Below are 21146 nucleotides of genomic sequence, written 5' to 3'. Positions count from 1 at the left end.
ATACATTAGGTTTAGGAAGCAAGGATCAGGTGGGTCTATTGAGGAATATAGGGTAGCAAGAAAGGAGCTTAAGAAGGTGCTGAGAAGAGCAAGAAGCGGGCATGAGAAGGTCTTGGCGAGTAGGGTAAAGGAAAACCACAAGGCATTCTTCAATTATGTGAAGAACAAAAGGATGACAGGAGTGAAGGTAGGACCAATTAGAGATAAAGGTAGGAAGATGTGCCTGGAGGCTGTGGAAGTGAGCGAGGTCCTCAATGAATACTTCTCTTCGATATTCGCCAATGAGAGGGAACTTGATGACAGTGAGGACAATATGAGTGAGGTTGATGTTCTGGAGCATGTTGATATTAAGTGAGAGGTGGTGTTGGAGTTGTTAAAATACATTAGGATGGTTAAGTCCCTGGGGCCTGATGGAATATTCCCCAGGATGCTCAACGAGGTGAGGGAAGAGATTGCTGAGCCTCTGGCTAGGGTCTTTATGTCCTCGTTGTCTACAGGAATGGTACCAGAGGATTGGAGGGAGGCGAATGTTGTCCCCTTGTTCAAAAAAGGTAGTTGGGATAGTCAGAGTAATTATAGACCAGAGAGCCTTACGTCTGTGGCGGGAAAGCTGTTGGAAAAGATTCTTAGAGATAGGATCTGTGGGCATTTAGAGAATCATGGTCTGATCAGGGACAGTCAGCATGGCTTTGTGAAGGGCAGATTGTGTCTAACAAGCCTGATAGAGTTCTTTGAGGAGGTGACCAAACATATGGATGAGAGTAGTGCAGTGGATGTGATCTATATGGATTTTAGTAAGGCATTTGACAAGGTTCCACATGGTAGGCTTATTCAGAAAATCAGAAGGCATGGAATCCAGGGAAGTTTGGCTAGGTGGATTCAGAATTGGTTTGCCTGCAGAAGTCAGAGGGTCATGGTGGAGGGAGTACATTCCGATTCGAGGGTAGTGACTAGTGGTGTCCCACAAGGATCGGTTCTGGGACCTCTACTTTTCATGATTATTATTACGACCTGGATGTGGGGGTAGAAGGGTGGGTTGTAAAATTTGCAGAGGACACAAAGGTTGGTGGTGTTGTAGATAGTGTAGAGGATTGTCGAAGATTGCAGAAAGACATAGATAGGTTGCAGAAGTGGGCTGAGAAGTGGCAGATGCAGTTCAACCCGGAGAAGTGTGAGGTGGTACACTTTGGAAGGACAAACTCCAAGGCAGAGTACAAAGTAAATGGCAGGATACTTGGTAGTGTGGAGGAGCAGAGGGATTTGGGGGTACATGTCCACAGATCCCTGAAAGTTGTTTCACAGGTAGATAGGGTAGTTAAGAAAGCTTATGGGGTGTTAGCTTTCATAAATTGAGGGAATAAGTTTAAGAGTCGCTAGGTAATGATGCAGCTCTATAAAACTCTGGTTAGGCCACACTTGGAGTACTGTGTCCAGTTCTGGTTGCCTCACTATAGGAAGGATGTGGAAGCATTGGAAAGGGTACAGAGCAGATTTACCAGGATGCTGCCTGGTTTAGAGAGTATGGATTATGATCAGAGATTAAGGGAGGTAGGGTTTTACTCTTTCGAGAAAAGGATGACAGGAGACATGATAGAGGTATACAATATATTAAGAGGAATAGATAGAGTGGATAGCCAGCGCCTCTTCCCCAGGGCATCACTGCTCAATACAAGGGGACATGGCTTTAAGGTAAGGGGTGGGAAGTTCAAGGGGGATATTAGAGGAAGGTTTTTTACTCAGAGAGTGGTTGGTGCGTGGAATGCACTGCCTGAGTCAGTGGTGGAGGCAGATACACTAGTGAAGTTTAAGAGACTACTAGACAGATATATGGAGGAATTTAAGGTGGGGGGTTATATGGGAGGCAGGGTTTGAGGGTTGGCACAACAATGTGGGCTGAAGGGCCTGTACTGTGCTGTATTATTCTATGTTTTATGTTCTATGTTAAAGAAATTCGTACTCATCTCTGGTCTAAAAGGGCTTCCTTCTATTCTGAAGCAATGCCCTCCACCATTATATATTTGAATTCACAACTTTATGGACCAGAAGAAACCAAGCCCAAGCTGACACTCAACAGATTGATTCTTAGTGACAAAGTTAACATTGGCAAAATAGCCAACTCCCCATGGGCATCCTGGCAAACTGCTCACCGCCTATTGACATGACGCAGCGCCAGAGAGAAAATTGTTATGTCTGCAAGTGATTTGGTGATAATTATCTTTGTGTAATGCCCTCATTCATGTTTTTTACTGTTATGCTGCATGTATTTCATTTAGCAGTTCTGTAAGAGCTGTCTGTTCTGTTTTCAGCTCGTTTGGGTTATTGTTGAAGATAAGAGATGAGGCAAAATGTGTGCCATCCAATTAGGATGGTCGAATTAAGGGGAGGCTTCTCTGGTGAGGGACACTAAGTTTGGGCTTGGCGCTTTAGGTTTGAGAGGAGATGAAAAGGAAAGACACAGGAGAGAAGAGGTCATAGAATTGATGAAGCCAGGGGCAAGAGCGATTGAGGATTGGTGACTATGGAGAAACTCTGAGCTCCAACTTGTGCACATTTGACTGTACCATTAAAATGGGTCTTTTCTTTTCTCTTACTAACCCTTTAGTCAAATTAAGATTAAATAACATAATCCTTTAATTCTATACAGTGTAGTGTCTGTTATTTCGTGGCACTAATTTGTAACAGGGTAGCAAATCACACTGTGTCTACACAAACAGGGGTTTTGGGATGGGAGAGCGCTTCAACCTCACCAGTTTGGCAGGACTGGAGGCTGTCTTCCCTGGACTTACGCAGCCAAGGGAACAGGGGTTTCATTTGGTTAATAGTAATGTCATCTGCCTTGTAATAACAGCATGCCCCTTTGTACCTGCCATACGTCTTTAATGAAACAAGTTCCCCATGCGAGGCTCAATCAGAAAATAATGAGGCATGGGATCAAGGGAGAAGTTGCTTTGTGGATCCAGAATTGGCTTGACCACAGAAGGCAAAGGGTGGTTATGGATGGTTCATATTGTGCATGGAGGACGGTGATCAATGGTGTTCCAGAGGGATCTGTTCTGTGACCCCACCTCCTTGTGACTTTTATAAATGACCTGGATGAGGAAGAAAGGTGGGTTAGTTGGGGGTGTTGTGGATATTCTGGAGGGCTGTCAGAGGTTACTGCAGAACATCGCTAGCATGCACAACTGGGCCAAGAAGTAGCAGATGGAGTTCAACACAATTAAGTGTGAAGTGGTTCATTTTGGTAGATCAAATTTAAAGATCAGCAAGATCTTGGGATCCATGTCCATAGGACACTCAAAGCTGCTGTGCAGGTTGACAGTGTTGTTGAGAAGGTGTATGGTGTGTTGGCCTTCATCAACAGTGGGATTGAGTTCAAGAGCCGTGAGGTAATGTTACAGCTATATAAAACCGTCACTAGATCCCACTTAGAGTACTGTGTTCAGTTCTGGTCACCTCATTACAGGAAGGATATAGATACTATAGAAAGGGTGCAGAGGAGGTTTGCAAGGACGTTGCCTGGATTGGAGAGCATGCATTATCAGAATAGGTTGAGTGAACTTGGCTTTTTCTCCTTGGAGTGACGGAGGATGACAGGTGACCTGTTAGAGGTGTATAAGATGGTGAGAGGCATTGATCATGTGGATAGCCAGAGGCTTTTTCCCAGGGCTGAAATGGCTAACACAAGGGGGCATAGTTTTAAGGTGCTTGGAAGTAGGTACAAGGGGTATGTCAGAAGTAAGTTTTTCACACAGAGAGTGGTGGGTGCGTGGAATGCACTGCCAGTGAAAGTGGAGGAAGCAGGATACAATAGGGTCTTTTAAGAGACTCTTCGAGATAAGATACCATGGAGCTTAGAAAAATAGAGGGCTACTTGGTAGGGAATTTCTATGCAGCTTCTAGAGTAGATTACATCGGTGGCACTACATTGTGAGCCGAAGGGCCTGTAAAGTGGTGTAGATTTTCTATGTTTCTATATAATTGGTACATAGTAATTTAATCTGACACTTTATGCACACCTGAATTAAAAAGCTTTGCTTGGTTGGCATCTAATTTATAAATCAGTTAGGGCAACATCAGTCTTCTTGACATTAGTTTTACTTGACGATATGCAAAATATTTATCATAAAATATGAATTTACACTCCATGACCACTTTATTAGGTACCATTTATAACTAATAAATTGGTACCGAGTGTATGTTCACGGTCTTCTGTTGTTGTAGCTGATTGACTTCAAGGTTCGACGTGTTGTTCAGTCAAAACTACTCTTCTGCACACCACTGTTGTAACTGTCACCTTCTTGTCGGCAGGATCCAGTCTGGTCATTCTCATCGGACCTCTCTTAGTAATGTGCCATTTTTGCCTTCAGATTTTTTTTTGTTTTTTGCAGCATTTTCTGTAAAATCTAGAGACTGTTGTATGTGAAAATCCCAGGAGATCAGCAGATTCTGAGATACTCAAACCACCCTGTCGGGCACCAACAATCATTCCACAGTGAAAGTCACTGAGATCACATTTCTTCCTCATTCTGATGTTTGGTCTGAACAACAAGTGAACCACTTGACCATGTCTGCAGGCATTTATGCGTTGAGTTGCATTAATGAGCAAAGATTAGGTGCACCTTATGAAGTGGCCACTGATTGTAATTTGTACAAAGTAATTTAGTCTGACACTTTATCCACACATGAATTAAAAAGCCTGGCTTGGTTGGCACCAAATTTATGAATCTGTTAAAGCAACATCAATCTTCTTGACATTAGTTTTCCCTGTGATATGCAAATTCTTTGTCCTAAAATATAAAAATATATTCCTGAGACTTCCAAGTGACAATCAGTATTATACATGGATTTTACAGGGATGCTAAATTTTATTACAGCAAGCTGATTTCATTAGTTGGAATGGATGTGATGGAGAATATGCTTTCAGCTGCTTAAACTGATCCCTTCTGTTAATCTATACTTTGTTTTCACTGTGCAGACACTGTAAAAGACAATGGATAATTAATGAACATCAACAAAACATCCCTTTCTGCCATGTTTCTTGTTAAAAGCATCCAGTGAAACTACAACCTTCCTCTTTTTCTTTTCTCTTTCTCTCTCTCTCTTTCTCTCGTTCTCTCACACACACACATGCTCTCTGTATCAAAGACAATGTTTCACACTGCCTGCATCACTAAAATACAGAGCTGTGTGCAGCGAAGAGTCTTCTCAGATAGGATGGAGATGATTGGATTATTCTTCTGTCAATCAAATCTGCTGTCCACTCTGAGGTAGATATTAGGCAAATAATTTATTTGGAACTATCCTTCATTTATGGAGGGAAATTGGAACAGACTGCTGCAGTTCTTGTTTCTTCTGAATATTTTGAGTAAATTATCAATGGTGTATCATTATTTTTCAAGTAACACATATCAAAGTTGCTGGTGAACGCAGCAGGCCAGGCAGCATCTCTAGGAAGAGGTACAGTCGACGTTTCGGGCTGAGACCCTTCGTCAGCTGTGTTCAGATACTTACTCCACCCCTCGCAGCCTTTGTTGATCAAAGTTCAAAGTTCAAAGTAAATTTATCATCAATGTACATCTATTTTAGGCATCCGTTAGTCTCATGAGACCATGCATTTGCGCCTTGGAAGGTTGTATGGAAGACCAGCATTTGTCCATGCTGCAAGTCTCCCCTCTCCACGCCACCGATGTTGTCCAAGGGAAGGGCATTATGTAATGTATATAAAACCCTGAGATTTATTTTCTTGTGGGCAGACTCAGTAAATTTAAGAAACATAATAGGTCAAGGAAACACTGCATCCAACAGGATGGACGAGCAACCAATGTGCAAAAAGCAACAAACTGTGCAAATACAAATGGGAAAAAAAAATAACAATAACAAATAAATTATCAATAAGCGTTGAGAACATTGGACAAAGAGTCCTTGAAAATAAGTTCGTAGGTTGTTGGAACAGTTCGGTGATAAGGCAAGTGAAGTTATCTCAATTGATTCAAGAGCCTGATGGTTGAGGGGCAATAACAGTTCCTAAACCTGGTGGTGTGGTTCCTGAGGCTCCTGTACCAATGAGAGGGAGACCATAGCCTGTGTTGCAGAAGTCCTTGATGATGGATGCTGCTTTCCTGGCAAAAGTAGCCAGGTTTTCCAATAAGACGGTGGTGGTGGCTATTCTTGAAGTGTTTGTCCCCCAGTGCTGTTTGGTAGTATATTCTGAATTCGGACTCAGTGACAATAAAGGAACATGGACATATTAACAAGTGCCGAGGATGTGGAAGTTGGAGGGAAAACGTGCATCAGTGAACTTCAAAGTCGTTATCTGAAGACAGATAAGGAATTGTTGGTTAACGTTCACATGGCTTTATAGAGATTAGGTGTTAATTTGCATTCAATCCATAGGTGTTCGCGTTTGCCTGCCACTTTAGTTCTACATTCATCTCTCTCGCTGACATTTTCATCTAGATCTTCCTGCAAGGTTACAACAAAGTCCAGTTCAACAGCTAATCTTCGGGCTGGACAAGCTTTCGGTAATCATCCTTTCTGCCAGCGTCAGAACCAGCCACTTCTGTAAGTCTGTGATTTTGCTCAGTATTTTTTTTTCTCCAAGGTAGGACCTTGATTTCTATGGAGCCCACTCAAAATTTCAACCATGCTCTTTGCAAAAGCCTTACCCCATAAAACAACTTGAATTTTTTTTTCTCCTCACTTTAAAGCTCTGTTCTCTTGCTTTTCATAGCAGAGCACACGAAACAAAAAGCTTTTTGCTGTCTCCTCTATCTATGCCTCTCATAATCTTATAGACTTTGATCAGGTCACCTCCTAACTGGTGACAGGTTATAACTCACAAATATCTATGTTGGCCCTTTCATCTGTTCACTGGTTGTAAATGGAATTCTTGGCTATCAGTCTGAAGATCAAGACATTAAATTGAATGGACAGTTTGAAAGATTGAGCCTGATTTTTCAAGTGGTCTGCTGCTTACCAAATGATTCTTTCCTCTGCAATTCTTGCCTTTAGGACAGAAGAACAAAAGAAATAAGAGGAGGTGTTGGCCGTCTGGCCCGTTGAGCTAGATGATCTGACCATTGCCTCTGCTCCACTTGCCTGCGTTTTCCCTGTAACCCTTAATTCTACAACGATGCAAAATCCAATTAATTTTGCCTTAAATATCTTTAATGTGGTAGCCTCTACTGCTTCCCTGGGCAGAGAATTCCACAGGTTCACTATTCTCTGGGAAAAGCAACTTCTCCTCTTCTCTGTCCTAAATCACATCCCTCCAAATCTTGAGGCCATGTCCCCTAGGTCTAGTTTCACCTACTAGTGAGAATAATTTTCCTGTCTCTATCTTATTATTTCATATGTTCCTATAAGATCCCCTCTCAGTCTTCCTGAATTACAGCAAGTATGGCCCCAGACGACTCAGTCTCTCATCATAGGCTAACACCCTCATCTCCAGAATCAACCTAAGAAAGTGTTGCAAGTAGGAAGGGTGGTGAAGAAGGCTTTTGGTATAGGACACTAAGTATAGAAGCTGTAGTTGTATGAAACTTTGCTGAGGATGAATTTGGGATATTGTGTTCAGTGTTAGTCACTCTGCTGAAGGAAGGATGTCATTCAGCTGGAAAAATGCAAGGGAAATTTATAAGGATGTTGCTGGAATTTGAAAGACTGAGTTATGGAGGGATTATGAACAGATTGGGAGTGCTTTAAAATATGAAATGTAAAACATAGAACACAGAACACGGAAAAGTTTACCATTGTATGGGCCCTTCTGACCACTATGCTGTGCCCACCTAAAGAATCCTACTCCATAATCAATCTAACCTATCCCTCCTTTCTACACAGTCCATAACTCTCCATTTTTCATTCATCCATCTGCCTATTTTAGAGTCTCTTTACTGTATGAGACTCTACCAGCACTTCTGCCAGTGCATTCCATGCACCCACCACTCTTAGTGTGAAAGACCCTCCTCTGGTATTTCCCCTAAACTTCCCTCCATTCGTTTTAAAAAGATGTCCTCTGGCTTTGGCCAATGCCACCCTGTGAAAGGTATTGGCCTTCCACTCTATCTTTGCCTCTCATTATTGTAATTATTTTCTCATTGGCATGTCAGATAATTCGGGATGATCTCATCGAAATGTCTAACATTATGAAGAGCATAGACAGGGTTAATGTGTACAGCCCATTCCCGGGGTTGGGAGTCAAGAACTAGAGGGAATAGATTTAAGCTGAGAGGGGAGAAATTTGATCGGACCCACTGATGACGGGATTCTGAAATTCCTTGCTGGTCTGCCCATCCAACTTCTGACAATGTCCACATCACTTTTGAACCTGGAGAGGAGACCTAGACTTTGGTCTGTCCTGTAGTTCCCCCACAGCTCTGACCCTCAAGCTAACTTGGCCCTTAGTGCCCCTCTCTGTCCCTAAACCACCCTATGAACCTAAAAAACCTTTAAAAAACACTATATTTGAACTGCAGTCTTGACAGAGACTACAGCTCAGTGTCATCTTGCGTGATTTTATTTATCCATGTCTGGCCCTTGTTAGCTTTGCATGCAAGCTGATTGCAGATTGGAAGATATGTGAGCTTAACATTAGCCACTGGTAGTGAACCATACCCATCAGGAATAATACTGACAATTATCGATCTTAACATTGAAATATTCAGGCAAGGGAAAGCCATTCTGTTTGTCAGGCCTTGTGCACCATTCATGGCCGATCATCCTCTTCAATAGCCTATTCCCATCTTACTCCCAATAACCCTTTGGAATTATTTCATATTTCCATATGACATGAGATTTGGTTTGGCCCATCAAATACAAGCCAGATTACAGAGTAATCTTGTTCTCCATTATTTCCCTATTAATCTGTTCTCCCCACGTTCCTATCAAGTCTCTCCAAATTGTACCACCCACCTGCAAGAGGGATAACTTACAACTACAACAGTTACCTACCACACCCACACCTTCAAAACGTGGAAGGCAATTGGTGCACCTGGAAGGAGTCCATGTGGTCACAGAGAGAGGGTGCCAACTCCACACAGACAGCACTGGAGGTCAGAATAATCCTAGGTCTCTGGAGTTACACAGCAGTGGCTCCACTAGCCGAGTAACTCTGCCATCCAAGGAAATATGTCTACCTCCTTCCTCAATAAATTTAGTAGCAACCTCCACTGCCTTCTGTATTAGTTCACATCCCAGCAGTTACCCAGAGACGTGCAGTGTTTCTCTATAAAATATAGTCGACCTTCCCATCAGCCCAGCTCTATATGGCCTGTATTTTGCAGCAATGCCAATACATTGCTGGTGCATTGATGGTGCCTGCTCCAGTAACAATTCTTCAATGGCGATCTTGGGGCATTGTTGATCACAGTACTCAGAACACGGCATTCACCCAAAGATCTCTGACCCACTTTGGCTTCTTCCAACACTAAACACCTCCATTTTAAGTCTCTTCATCTTAAGTTTAAATGTGTCCATAAGTACTGCCCTCCCATCTCTGGAACCATGTCCAGCCATCCAGAAGAGACGACAGAATGCAATGAGAAGCCTCACCAGCACTTTAGATGCCTGAGAGAGCATCTGCATAGGTTATGATGGGCAAAAGAGACATCCATGTATTCCAACATGTGCAACATGTTTGAAGTCAGACATAACCTTTGCTCGAAGACAGAATGGGCCTGGGGGAAAGACTAACGCCCAGGATTAGATTTGAATGGACAAATCAAGTTAAATAAAAAATACCTTTCTAATCAAAATAAGATTGTTTAGCATCATTAGCTAAGCAACAGGGCAATAATTTACCCTATTTTTCTGTATGCGTTTATAGATGTTGACCTAATGCTTAGAAATAGAATTATTTGAAAAGCCAGAGTTGTCTTCTAATTTCCTTTGTGTGGGTTTTGCTGTCAAGTTCAGTATTAGTTCCTCACCTCCAGAGAGAGTGGTCTGTTTTTTAATTCATTCATGCATTAAAATGATGTGGAGGTGGCTGGCGACATAAATCCCCCATTCCACACAAGCTTCAATCCATCATAGCAGGAAACTAACAGTTAATTGTACGTTGCTGGGGCTGGAGTCACTTCTGTCCATCAGTGGAAGGAGAGCAGAGTTTAATGAGCCAGATGGGGTTTTTACAGTAGTCTAATAATTTTATTGTCACCTTTACTGATTTATCTGATTGCTTAATTTTAATTTCAAAGTTACTTAACTACTTGAGTTTAAATTCAATGTTTCTCAGCAGGATCTAAGCCTGGGTTTCTGCATCAGGGCTTTTGGAGGTGAGTCCATGTTCTCCCTATGCGGGCCTCCTCCAGGGGTGCTCTCCCATTTTCTACCACATTCCCAAGACATACGGGTTAGTAGGTTAATTGGTCACATGGTGTAATCGCCGAGTGCAGGCTTGTTGAAGGGCCTCTTACCATGCTGTATGTCTAAATGAAATAGGAGAAATACACAAACGGAACCAGAATGCTGCCACAGACTTGGGCAAATGAAGTGGCTGCTCAGGCCTCTTGGGAGGGGGGAGTCACAAAGTCAAACCACACAGAAACAGGCCTTTGGCCCCTCAACATGGCCAGCATCCTTCTACTCTTGGTGACCGCAATCTCCTTCACCATAGCAGAGCCAGTGACTCTTGAGGAAAGGCACTGTGATCAGAGACCATGAAGGGCCTAGGGACCATGCCACCCCCAGGAAGGGTGCCTTTTGGTCCTAACAGGGTGTTGTCATGGTGCTGTCAGCACAACATTTAGTGAAAACTGAGTGGTCATCAGCTCATCAGCTCACCGTGGCTGTTCTGTCTGCTTCTGTGATCTCAAGGAAAAATAGATGAGCTGAGCTGTTATGTTGGAGAGAGAGAGGGGTAGAGTAACTCCATGAATGAAACATCAAACCTTTGTGATACATGATGTGGCTCAAGTTGAAATTAAGATGAACTGTTTGTCGTGAGTGCCTGGAAGGTGCAGAACATTACAGCCTAGCACAGCACAGGCCTTCCAGCCCAACCTTTTATCTTACGCTAAGATCAATCTAATACTTCTCTGCCACATTGGCCTCTATTTTTCTTTCATCCACATGCCCATCTAAGAGTTTCTTAAGTCTCTATTGTATCTGCCTCCACTACCTCATCCTACAAACCCATCATTCTCTGTGTTAAAACTTACCTTTGACATCCCCCGCAATATTTCCCTCCAGTAACATTAAAATTATGCCCTCTCATATGAGCAATTTCTACTCTGAGAATAAATATCTCTGGCTGTCCACTCTATCAATGCCTCTTATCATCTTTTATACCTCTATCAAGTCACCCCCCCCATCCTCCTTCTCTGCAAAGAAAAAACCCCAATGCACTCAACCAGTGCTAATAAGACATGCTCTCTAATCCAGGCATCACTTTGGTAAATCTCCTCTGCACCCTCTCCACCTTTCCTCACATATTTTTCCACTCCCATCTGGCCTGAGTCATTCGTGAACAAGAGGATAAGGTTTAGACAAACAAGCAATGGAAACAGGGGCAGCTAATGAAGACATAAGGAAGTGTGCAGAGAGAATTGTGTGTTGAGTGGTGAAAATGGGCTGTAGAGTGAGGCTGACCCTATCAATCATGATGTTTCTGAACCTTCAATATTCGAAGCAATTGGTTCTTCTGTGGGAGAGCGGAGAGTGTTGTTCTAACTGATGGGACTGAAATTCTCTCTGGAGCTGAACTTTGGGCATCACTCTGCTGCTGATGTGATTGGAGTGGATGGCTTGCTGCAGGAGAAGAGTAGGGAACAAAATATCTCTCATCAAAAGATTGAGCAATAGTAATATCTGTGGCATTAAAGCTCCAGAAATGTGGGCAAATTTAATTAACTTCACTGTGCCTGTTTTTCTGAGGTTGGCAGGCCACTGTGAAGGAGCTGTGACTGCAGCACAGAACGGGCTGCAGATCCTAAAATAATCCATTGGATGAGCAACTTGTAAAGCTACTGATGTCTGTTTCCCCTTTCCACAACTCTTCTGATGTCGATAATTCTGGGAATAAGTACCACAGCTGACTTGCCCGACCTTGGAAATCACTCTCAATGTTTCCTGCTCCCAGTGACTAGGTGCGTTCTTATTTACATTGCCGGATTTGAACTGGTATAGCTTCAGGAACAATCTTGTGGTAACTCACCTCCTCCCAAAATCACCGGACAGCATCGACTTCTACTCAGTGTTTGTCTGAGTGCAAACATAAATCACCCTGCTCACAGCACAGAAGCAGCCATTCAGCCCATCAAAGCTGAGCACGTCAAACTTCAGCATTATAAAGAGAAGGCTGTAAAGATTAGGTTTACTGTCACATGTGTATCGTAACGTATAGTGAACTATGTCCTTTGCACCGATAACAAACACTGATGGTTGAGGATATGCTGAGGGCAGCCGGCGTAATGTCACGCTTCCAGTGCCAACATAAGCTGCCCAAGAGATTAACGCTGGGAGTTACGGCTGCTGAACAGTTTTTCCAAAGCTATAAGTGCATGAGAAGGCAGGTCAAGTCTTCTCTGTAGTACACCCAGAAACAGTATGGTTCAGATATCTGATCAGCTGCGCTCACAGATGAGTCCTCTAAAGCCACAGGATAAGGTCTGGCTGGCACCTAGAGATCTTCCATTGAGAGTAAAGAGCCGCAAGTTGGCCCCATGCAAGGTGGAGTCAGTCATAGTGGAGAAGACTACCAACAGAGCCTCCTATTGACTGGGCTTACCATCGTCCATGAAGACTCACCCAGTGTTCCATGTTTCCAAGCTCAAGTCGGTGATTTCATCCCCTGGCTCTAGTTCTCTCTCTCCCTTTCCTCCCTGCTTGTTGGACGGGTCTCTGGACTATTCCGGGTGGCATCTCACCAGGTGTGGGGCACTGTCCAGTACCTCAGTGGCTGGGAGGGGTATGGCCGAGAGGAATGTTCTTGGGTTCTAGCTTGATACATCCTGGACAAATCTATCATCCAGGACTTCCAGCAGGCACAGATCTCTGGTGCCTCGGCAGCTGTGCCTAGAGAGGGGGTACCCGTAACAACCGTGGACACTGCCGCGGAACCTGGGCTCTTTCGCAGGCAGACAGCTGGAAGAAGACGGAAATCACACAAGTGAGGATGCACACATTCCAGCCAATTCGAATCAGAATCAGGTTTATTATCATTGGCAAATGTTGTGAAATATGTTGTTTTGTGGAGGCAGTATATTGCAATACAGTGCATAATTAAAAACTATAAATTACAATATGACATATATATCTAATTAAATAAGTGGTGCAAAAAGAGAGAAACAAAATTGTGGTGTATTGTACATGGCTTCATTATCCATTCAGAAACCCGTTGGCAAGGGTGAAGAAGCCATTTGAAGATGTCCTCAGTGCTGGCCAGGCTAATCCCACGATGGAGCTGGTTGAGGTCGCAGCTTCCTGCAGCTTTATCCAGTCCTGTTCAGTGGCCCCAGAATTAGGGTTTCCGTGTAATGGCTTTTAACTCTCTTCCTGGTGTTTCTGACTTGCCAAGTCTTGCTTGGCGCACAGTGACGAAAATGTTCCCTGCTTACCTCCGTCCATATTTCGGGAAAGAAAATTAGTGATTTAGATAGACACTGTTAAAGGAGTAGTAATAATTTAGTTCCAGAGTACCACTTCTGAGTTGCAGTGACAGCACTTGATTTTAGCTTAAGAGATTTCAGTTAGCAGCCCTGTTGGCCTAGCATTTATTATTGTAAAATACAGTGAAATGTTTATATTGTGTCCGTGTCTCTGCCACTGCAGTTGGCTTATCACTGAACTCCTGTCACCCCTAGGGCTCTGGCATTCTAAAAACATAGTGAACATCATATTCAGATTTCAAGGCCCCGTTCACCTGAATTTTAGAGACAGTGTGTAGTCTCTTCCAGATTGTACAGTTGGTGGATCGGGCTCTATATTTCACGTTATGATGTGTTTCTGATTTCTGGTTGCTGCTTTTTCTTGTTGCTATTTTGGGCGATGTTGAATCACCTGCAAATAACGAATACTGAGCTGAACTGAATATGCCTGGATTCTTCTGACTTTGTGCATATATTATGTGCTTTTTTTTCTTTTTTTGTTGCTGTTTACATGATAATATTTATGGGGTGAGCAGTTTGATGTTTATTCTTTAAATGTGTTCCGTGGTTTTCTTTGTTTCCTAGCTGTCTGTGGAGCAGATGAATCTCAGGGTTGTATACTGCACACATACTTTGAGGAAAAAATGTTCGTTGAATCAGTGAACCTTTGAATTTAGTACCAGTGGCTGAGAGCAAATTTTGCCCCTGTTTAATGAAGACTGTAGGAGCCAGAACGCACCCCACCAGCCTTACCACTGGTTTAGCTAAGTGTAGTTGCTCTATTTGAGCTGCTTCAGTCCACTTCAGATAAGTCTAGATTTAGATCACCCTCAATGTGGATATGGTAACTACCCAACAACCTCAACCTCCACGCCAACATTTCTTTGAATGAGATTTTAACACAGGTGGTCCAACAGCTTCTACAGTTAAATGTTCAAGATGTCAAATAATAAACTACCACCAGGCAAGAGAATAGACCCTCCAGAAGATTAGAGAGACATTTGGAGCGGAAACAGCAGAGGAAAGTGGAGGTGTTCTCCCCAATCGTCAGCATACCTGGAAGTTTTTGTTCAACAGATTCGATTGGCTCTCGGTCGCTACTTTTAACCTGGCGTTGAGAACTTTCATCAGTGACTCTGTGTTCCGCACGTACTGGAGATCCCGGTAGGTTCGTAGGTCCAGGACCTCGATGGACTGGGAGATGTTTTGAACCTGAAAGAGGATGATCTGGAGTTACAACCATATGTCAGTGTGGTCCTCGACTTCTGATCACCTGTCATACCAATTCCCCTTTCCTCCATCTCTGTGCTACCGAAATGAAGGTCATTGTTACCTTAAGGACCTGCACTTCATGTTATGACTAGGTCTGTTATTGCTTACCGACTTCAACACTGAGTTTAAATACTGGAGATAAAAATTGTCTTTTGTTCCTTTGCTGGTGTATCTCAGGGATGTGTGCTTAGTCACTGCTCTACTCTCTCTACACCTATGACTGAGTGGCCAGGCATAGCTCAAATACCATCGATAAATTTTCTGATGATACAACCATTGTGGGAAGAATCTCAGATGGTGACAATAGGGCCTACAGGAGCAAGATATACCAGCGAGATGAGTGGTGCCATGGCAACAACCTCGCACTCTGTGTCAGTAAGACCAAAGAGCTGATTGTGGACTTCAGAAAGGGTAAGATGAGGGAACACAAATCAATCCTCACAGAGGGATCAGAAGTGAAGAGAGTGAGCAGTTTCAAGTTCCTGAGTGTCAACATTGCTGAGGACCTGACCTGGACGCAACAAATCGATACAGCTATAAAGAAAGCAGGACAGCAGCTATATTTCATTTAGAATTTGAGATTTGGTTTGTCATCTAAAAAATTTGAAAACTTCTACAGATGTACCGTGGAGAGCATTCTGACTGGCTGCATCATCATCTGGTATGGGGGGCGGGGGGGTGACTGCACAGGATTGAAGTAAGCTGCAGAGAGTTGTAAAATTAGTCAGCTCGATCATGGTCACCAGTCTCCATAATACCCAGGATATCTTCAAGGAGTAGTGACTCAAAAAGGTGGCATACATCATTAAGGACCCCCACCACCCAGGATATCCCTACTTCTCATTGTTACCATCAGGAAGAAGCCCCATACTCAACGATTCAGGAATAGCTTCTTCCCCTCTGCCATCAAATTTCTAAATGGACATTGAAGCCATTAACCCTACCTCACTACTTTTTTAAATTTCTGGGTTTTTTGCACTACTTATCTTAACCATTTACTGTACATATACGCACTTAGCGTAGCTCAGTTTTTTTTGTTTATTTATCATGTACTGCTGCCACAAGGTTCGCAAACTTCACGACGTATGCTGGTGATATTAAACCTGGTGCTAATTCTGGTGTATTCAATATGACCATGGGCCTTGCACCCGCACTTAATCTCCCTCACCTTCAGGCTCTTGAACCAAAGGGGTAACTCCACTTGTCCCATCACTGAACTGTTCCCACAACCTATAGATTCACTTTCAAGGACTTTTCATCTTATGTTCTTGATATTTATTGCATATTTATTTGTTATTATTATTATTATTATTTTCTCTGGAATTTGCACACTCTGATGTCTTTTGCACATTGGTTGTTTTCCATCCTGTTGAGTGCCGTCTTTCATTGATTTTATTGTGTTGCTTGGACTTACTAAATATGCTTACAAGAAAACCAATCTCAGGTTTGCATATTGTGACCTATGTGTAGTTTGATAACAAATTTACTTCGAACTTTGAACTTTGATCCAAGTTATTGATCTTCTCTCTTGTAATTTCTGCTTCACAAGAGCCTTATTCAACACCCCCAAACCTTTCTATCATCCCTAGGATGAAGGAATGTTCATCCACTCACTGCCTTTGTGAGTAAGTTCGAACAATGGTTCAGCTGCAGAAGAGGGCGGGCAATGGCAGCAGCTACAGTCAGATGTAATCCTGGCTCAGGGAATTTATTCTCAATCCTTTGATATTGCTGGGCCCAAATCTTGGAATACCCTGCTCAGCAACACCATAGGGATATCTTCAACCTATGTGGACTGAAATTGTTCAAGAAGTAGACGCACCACCAGCTTACAATAAGCAGTGGGCAGTAAGTGTTGCCCAGCACAACCCATATCCTGGAAACAAACGTAGAAAGATTCTTTCTTACTCTCTCTGCAACCCTTTCACTACCTCCATAGAAGGTTGTGCCAATCTTTTCACCTACTCTAAGGTCAATCTAACCTCTATAGCCATCTATTTTTCTATCATCCATGTGTCTAAGAGTTTCTTAAATGCCCCTAATGAATCTGCCTCTACCACCACTCTGGCAGGGTATTCTATGAACCCATCGCTCTGTGTGTAAAAAACTTCTGACATCCCCCCCTATACTTTCCTCCAAACAACTTAAAATTAAGATCCCCTCCCCACCTTGTATTAGCCATTTATGCTCTGTGGAAAAGTCTCTAGCTATCCAGTGAATCTACACCTCATAGCATCTTGTGTACTTCTATCACATCACCTCTCATCCATCACCATACTTAAATGAACTTTCTTTTAGTACTAAACACATTCAGTTCTGATGGAAGATCCTTAATGTCCTGACCAAGTTGGCAGACCTGAAAAATGCCTGATTTACAAATGTTCCTCTACATTACATTTTCACATACGGTCACTTTACCACATCAAATATATTTTTCTTTTACCAGCACAGATAATACACTCAGTTTCCACTTCATTAGCTACAGTTGTACATCTGGTCAGTAATGCAGATATCTAACCAACCAATCATGTGGTAGCAACTCAATGCATAAAAGCATGCAGGCACGGTCAAGTGCAATATAAGCAATACCCAGGAACTGCAGGTAAGTATACAAAATAATTTAAAAAATTGAACAAGATCTAATGGATTGAATCATGTGTCCACTGACAAACCGAGTTAGGGAACTGAAGCTGGAGCTGGATGAACTTCGGATCATTCGGGAGGCAGAGGCAGAAATAAACAGGAGTTACAGGGAGATAGTCACCCCTAAGAGTCAGGAGACAGGTAGCTGGGTGACTGTCAGGAGAGGGAAGGGGAATAGACAGAATGAGCAGAGCACCCCTGTGGCCATTCCCACCAATAATAAATACATCATTTTGGATACTGTTGATGGGGATGACCTACCAGGGACAAGTTGCAGTGGTTCCGTCTCTGGCACCGAGATGGGACCCTCAGCTCAGAAGGGAAGGAGGAAAAGAGGAAAGCAGTAGTGATAGGGGATTCGATAGTAAGGGGGACAGATAAGAGGTTCTGTGGAAGAGATCGAGAATCCTGGATGGTCTGTTGCCTCCCTGGTGCCAAGGTCCACGATATCTCGGATCGAGTTCTCGGTATTCTCAACAGGGAGGGTGAGCGGCCGGATGTTGTGGTCCATGTAGGGACCAATGACGTGCGTAGGAAGAGTGAGGAGGTCCTGAAAGGTGAGTTCAGGGAGTTAGGTGCCCAGTTAAAGGACAGGACCCCTGGGATAGCAATCTCAGGATTGCTACCAGTGCCACGTGCAGGCGGGTTTAGAAATAGTAATATAGCGCAGATCAACATGTGGCTGAAGACATGGTGCAGGAGGGAGGGCTTCAGATTTATAGATAATTGGGCAGTTTTCCAGGGAAGTTGGGACCTGTTCCGGCAGGACGGTTTACGTCTGAACTGGAGGGGGACAAATATTCTTGGAGGTAGGTTTGCTAGAGAGGCTCTGGTGGATTTAAACTAGATACGAGGGGGGACGGGAACCAGAGTGTAGGAACAGATGTAGGGAAGAGGGAAGAAAAAGAAAATAGTAAAGTTGTTTGCACCATTAGTGATAAACAGAGAGGAAGAGGTGGAAAATTTCTTAAATGCATTTATTTTAATGCTAGGAGCATTATAAGAAAGGTGGATGAGCTTAAAGCATGGATTGATAGCTGGAAGTATATGTGGTAGCTATTAGTGAAACATGGTTACAGGAGGGGTGTGATTGGCAACTAAATATTCCTGGATTTAATTGCTTCAGGTGTGATAGAATCGGAGGGACAAGAAGGGGAGGTGTTGCATTGCTCGTCAGAGAAAATATTACAGCAGTGCTCTGGCAGGATAGATTAGAAGGCTCATCTAGGGAGGCTATTTGGGTAGAATTGAGGAATGGGAAAGGTGTAGTAACACTTATAGGGGTGTATTATAGACCACCAAATGGGGAGCGAGAATTGGAGCAGAAAATTTGTCAGGAGTTAGCCGATATTTGTAGTAAGCACAAGATTGTGATCGTGGGAGATTTTAATTTTCCACACATAGACTGGGAAGCCCATACTGTAAAAGGGCTGGATGGTTTGGAGTTTGTAAAATGTGTGCATGATAGTTTTTTGCAGCAATACATAGAGGTACCAACTAGAGCTTCTTTTTACATTCTTTATATTCCTCAAGCACCTCATTTACTCCATGCTGCCTATATTTATTGTAGATAGCTCTCTTTTTCTGAACCAAGTTTCCAATATCCCTTGAAAACCATGGCTCTCTCAAACTTTTAACCTTGATATTGAGAAGGGGCAGTGTTGGATCTCCTGTTGGGGAATGAGATAGGTCAGGTGACGGAGGTTTGTGTTGGGGAGCATTTCGGGTCCAGTGATCACAATGCTATTAGTTTCAATATAATTATGGAGAAGGATAGGTCTGGACCCAGGGCTGAGATTTTTGATTGGAGGATGGCTAACTTTGAGGAGATGTGAAATGATTTAGAAGGACTGGATTGGGACAATTTGTTTTATGGGAAGAATGTAATTGAGAAATGGAGGTCTCTTAAAGGTGAAATTTTGAGAATACAGAATCTTTATGTTCTTGTTCGGTTGAAAGGAAAGTTTAAAAGTTTGAGAGAGCCATGGTTTTCAAGGGATATTGGAAACTTGGTTCAGAAAAAGAGAGATATCATAAATAAATATAGGCAGCATGGAGTAAATGGGGTGCTTGAGGAATATAAAGAATGTAAAAAGAAGCTTAAGAAAGTAATTAGAAAAGTTAAAATATGTGGTTGCTTTGGCAAGTAAGGTGAAAATAAATAAATCCCAAGGATTTCTACCGTTATATTAATAGCAAAAGGATAGTGAGGGATAAAATTGGTCCCTTAGAAAATCAGAGTGGACAGCTATGTGTGGAGCCAAAAGAGATGGGGGAGATTCTGAACAATTTCTGTTCTTCGGTATTCACTAAGGAGAAGGATATTGAATTGTGTAAGGTAAGGGAAACAGGTAGGGAAGTTATGGAAACTATGATGATTAAAGAAGAGGGGGTACTGGTGCTTTTAAGGAATATAAAAGTGGATAAGTCTCCGGGTCCTGACAGGATATTCCCTCGGACCTTGAGGGAAGATAGTGTGGAAATAGCAGGGGCTCTGACAGAAATATTTCAAATGTCATTAGAAACAGGGATGGTGCTGGAGGATTGGCGTATTGCTCATGTTGTTCCATTGTTTAAAAAGGGATCTAAGAGTAAACCTAGCAATTATTGGCCTGTGAGTTTGACGTCAATGCTGGGTAAATTGATGGAAAGTATTCTTAGAGATGGTATATATAATTATCTGGATAGCCAGGGTCTGATTAGGAACAGTCAACATGGATTTGTGTGTGTAAGGTCATGTTTGACAAATCTTATTGAATTTTTTGAAGAGGTTACTAGGAAAGTTGATGAGGGTAAAGCGGTGGATGTTGTCTATATGGACTTCAGTAAGGCCTTTGACAAGGTCCCACACGGAAGGTTGGTTGGGAAGGTTCAATCATTAGGTATTAATAGGGAAGTAGTAAAATAGATTCAGCAGTGGCTGGATGGGAGATGCCAGAGAGTGGTGGCAGATATCTGTTTGTCAGATTGGAGGCCGGTGACTAGTGGTGTGCCTCAAGGATCTGTACTGGGTCCAGTGTTATTTGCCATATACATTAATGATCTGGATGATGGGGTGGTAAATTGGATGAGTAAGTATGCAAATGATACTAAGATAGGTGGAATTGTGGATAATGAAGTAGGTTTTCAAAGCTTGCAGAGAGATTTAGGCCAGTTAGAAGCGTGGTTTGAAAGATGGCAGATGGAGTTTAATGCTGATAAATGTGAGGTGCTACATTTTGGTAGGACTAATCAAAATAGGACATACATGGTAAATGATGGGTGGGGCATTGAAAAATGCAGTAGAACAGAGGGATCTAGGAATAATGGTGCATAGTTCCCTGAAGGTGGAATGCTATGTGGATAGAGTGGTGAAGAAAGCTTTTGGTATGCTGGCCTTTATAAATCAGAGCATTGAGTATAGGAGTTGAGATGTAATGTTGAAATTGTACAAGGCATTGGTGAGGCCAAATTTGGAGTATTGTGTACAGTTTTGATCACCGAATTATAGGAAAGATGTCAACAAAATAGAGAGAGTACAGAGAAGATTTACTAGAATGTTATCTGGGTTTCATCACCTAAGTTACAGAGAAAGGTTGAACAAGTTGGGTCTTTATTCTTTGGAATGTAGAAGGTTGAAGGGGGACTTGATAGAGGTATTTAAAA

At 42.7% G+C, this 21146-nt stretch overlaps 1 protein-coding gene and 1 long non-coding RNA gene across 4 annotated transcripts in view; one reads left to right on the top strand and one right to left on the bottom strand.

The window, feature by feature from the left end:
* olfm2a (olfactomedin 2a) overlaps positions 1 to 21146 on the bottom strand; it is a 642861-nt gene that overhangs the window by 32059 nt on the left and 589656 nt on the right. For all 3 annotated transcript variants that reach the window (XM_063035724.1, XM_063035723.1, XM_063035725.1), the window contains exon 3: positions 14643 to 14798. In XM_063035724.1, the coding sequence (XP_062891794.1) occupies positions 14643 to 14798 (156 nt within the window). The remainder of the gene's footprint in view (positions 1 to 14642; positions 14799 to 21146) is intronic.
* Positions 1 to 21146, top strand: part of LOC134339321 (uncharacterized) — an 87967-nt gene that overhangs the window by 44456 nt on the left and 22365 nt on the right. The window lies entirely within an intron of this gene.

Source organism: Mobula hypostoma, chromosome 29, assembly GCF_963921235.1.
Source record: "Mobula hypostoma chromosome 29, sMobHyp1.1, whole genome shotgun sequence".
NCBI lineage: Eukaryota > Metazoa > Chordata > Chondrichthyes > Myliobatiformes > Myliobatidae > Mobula > Mobula hypostoma.
Note: the sequence above shows the minus strand (reverse complement) of the source record. Positions and strands in the feature narration are given on the sequence as shown.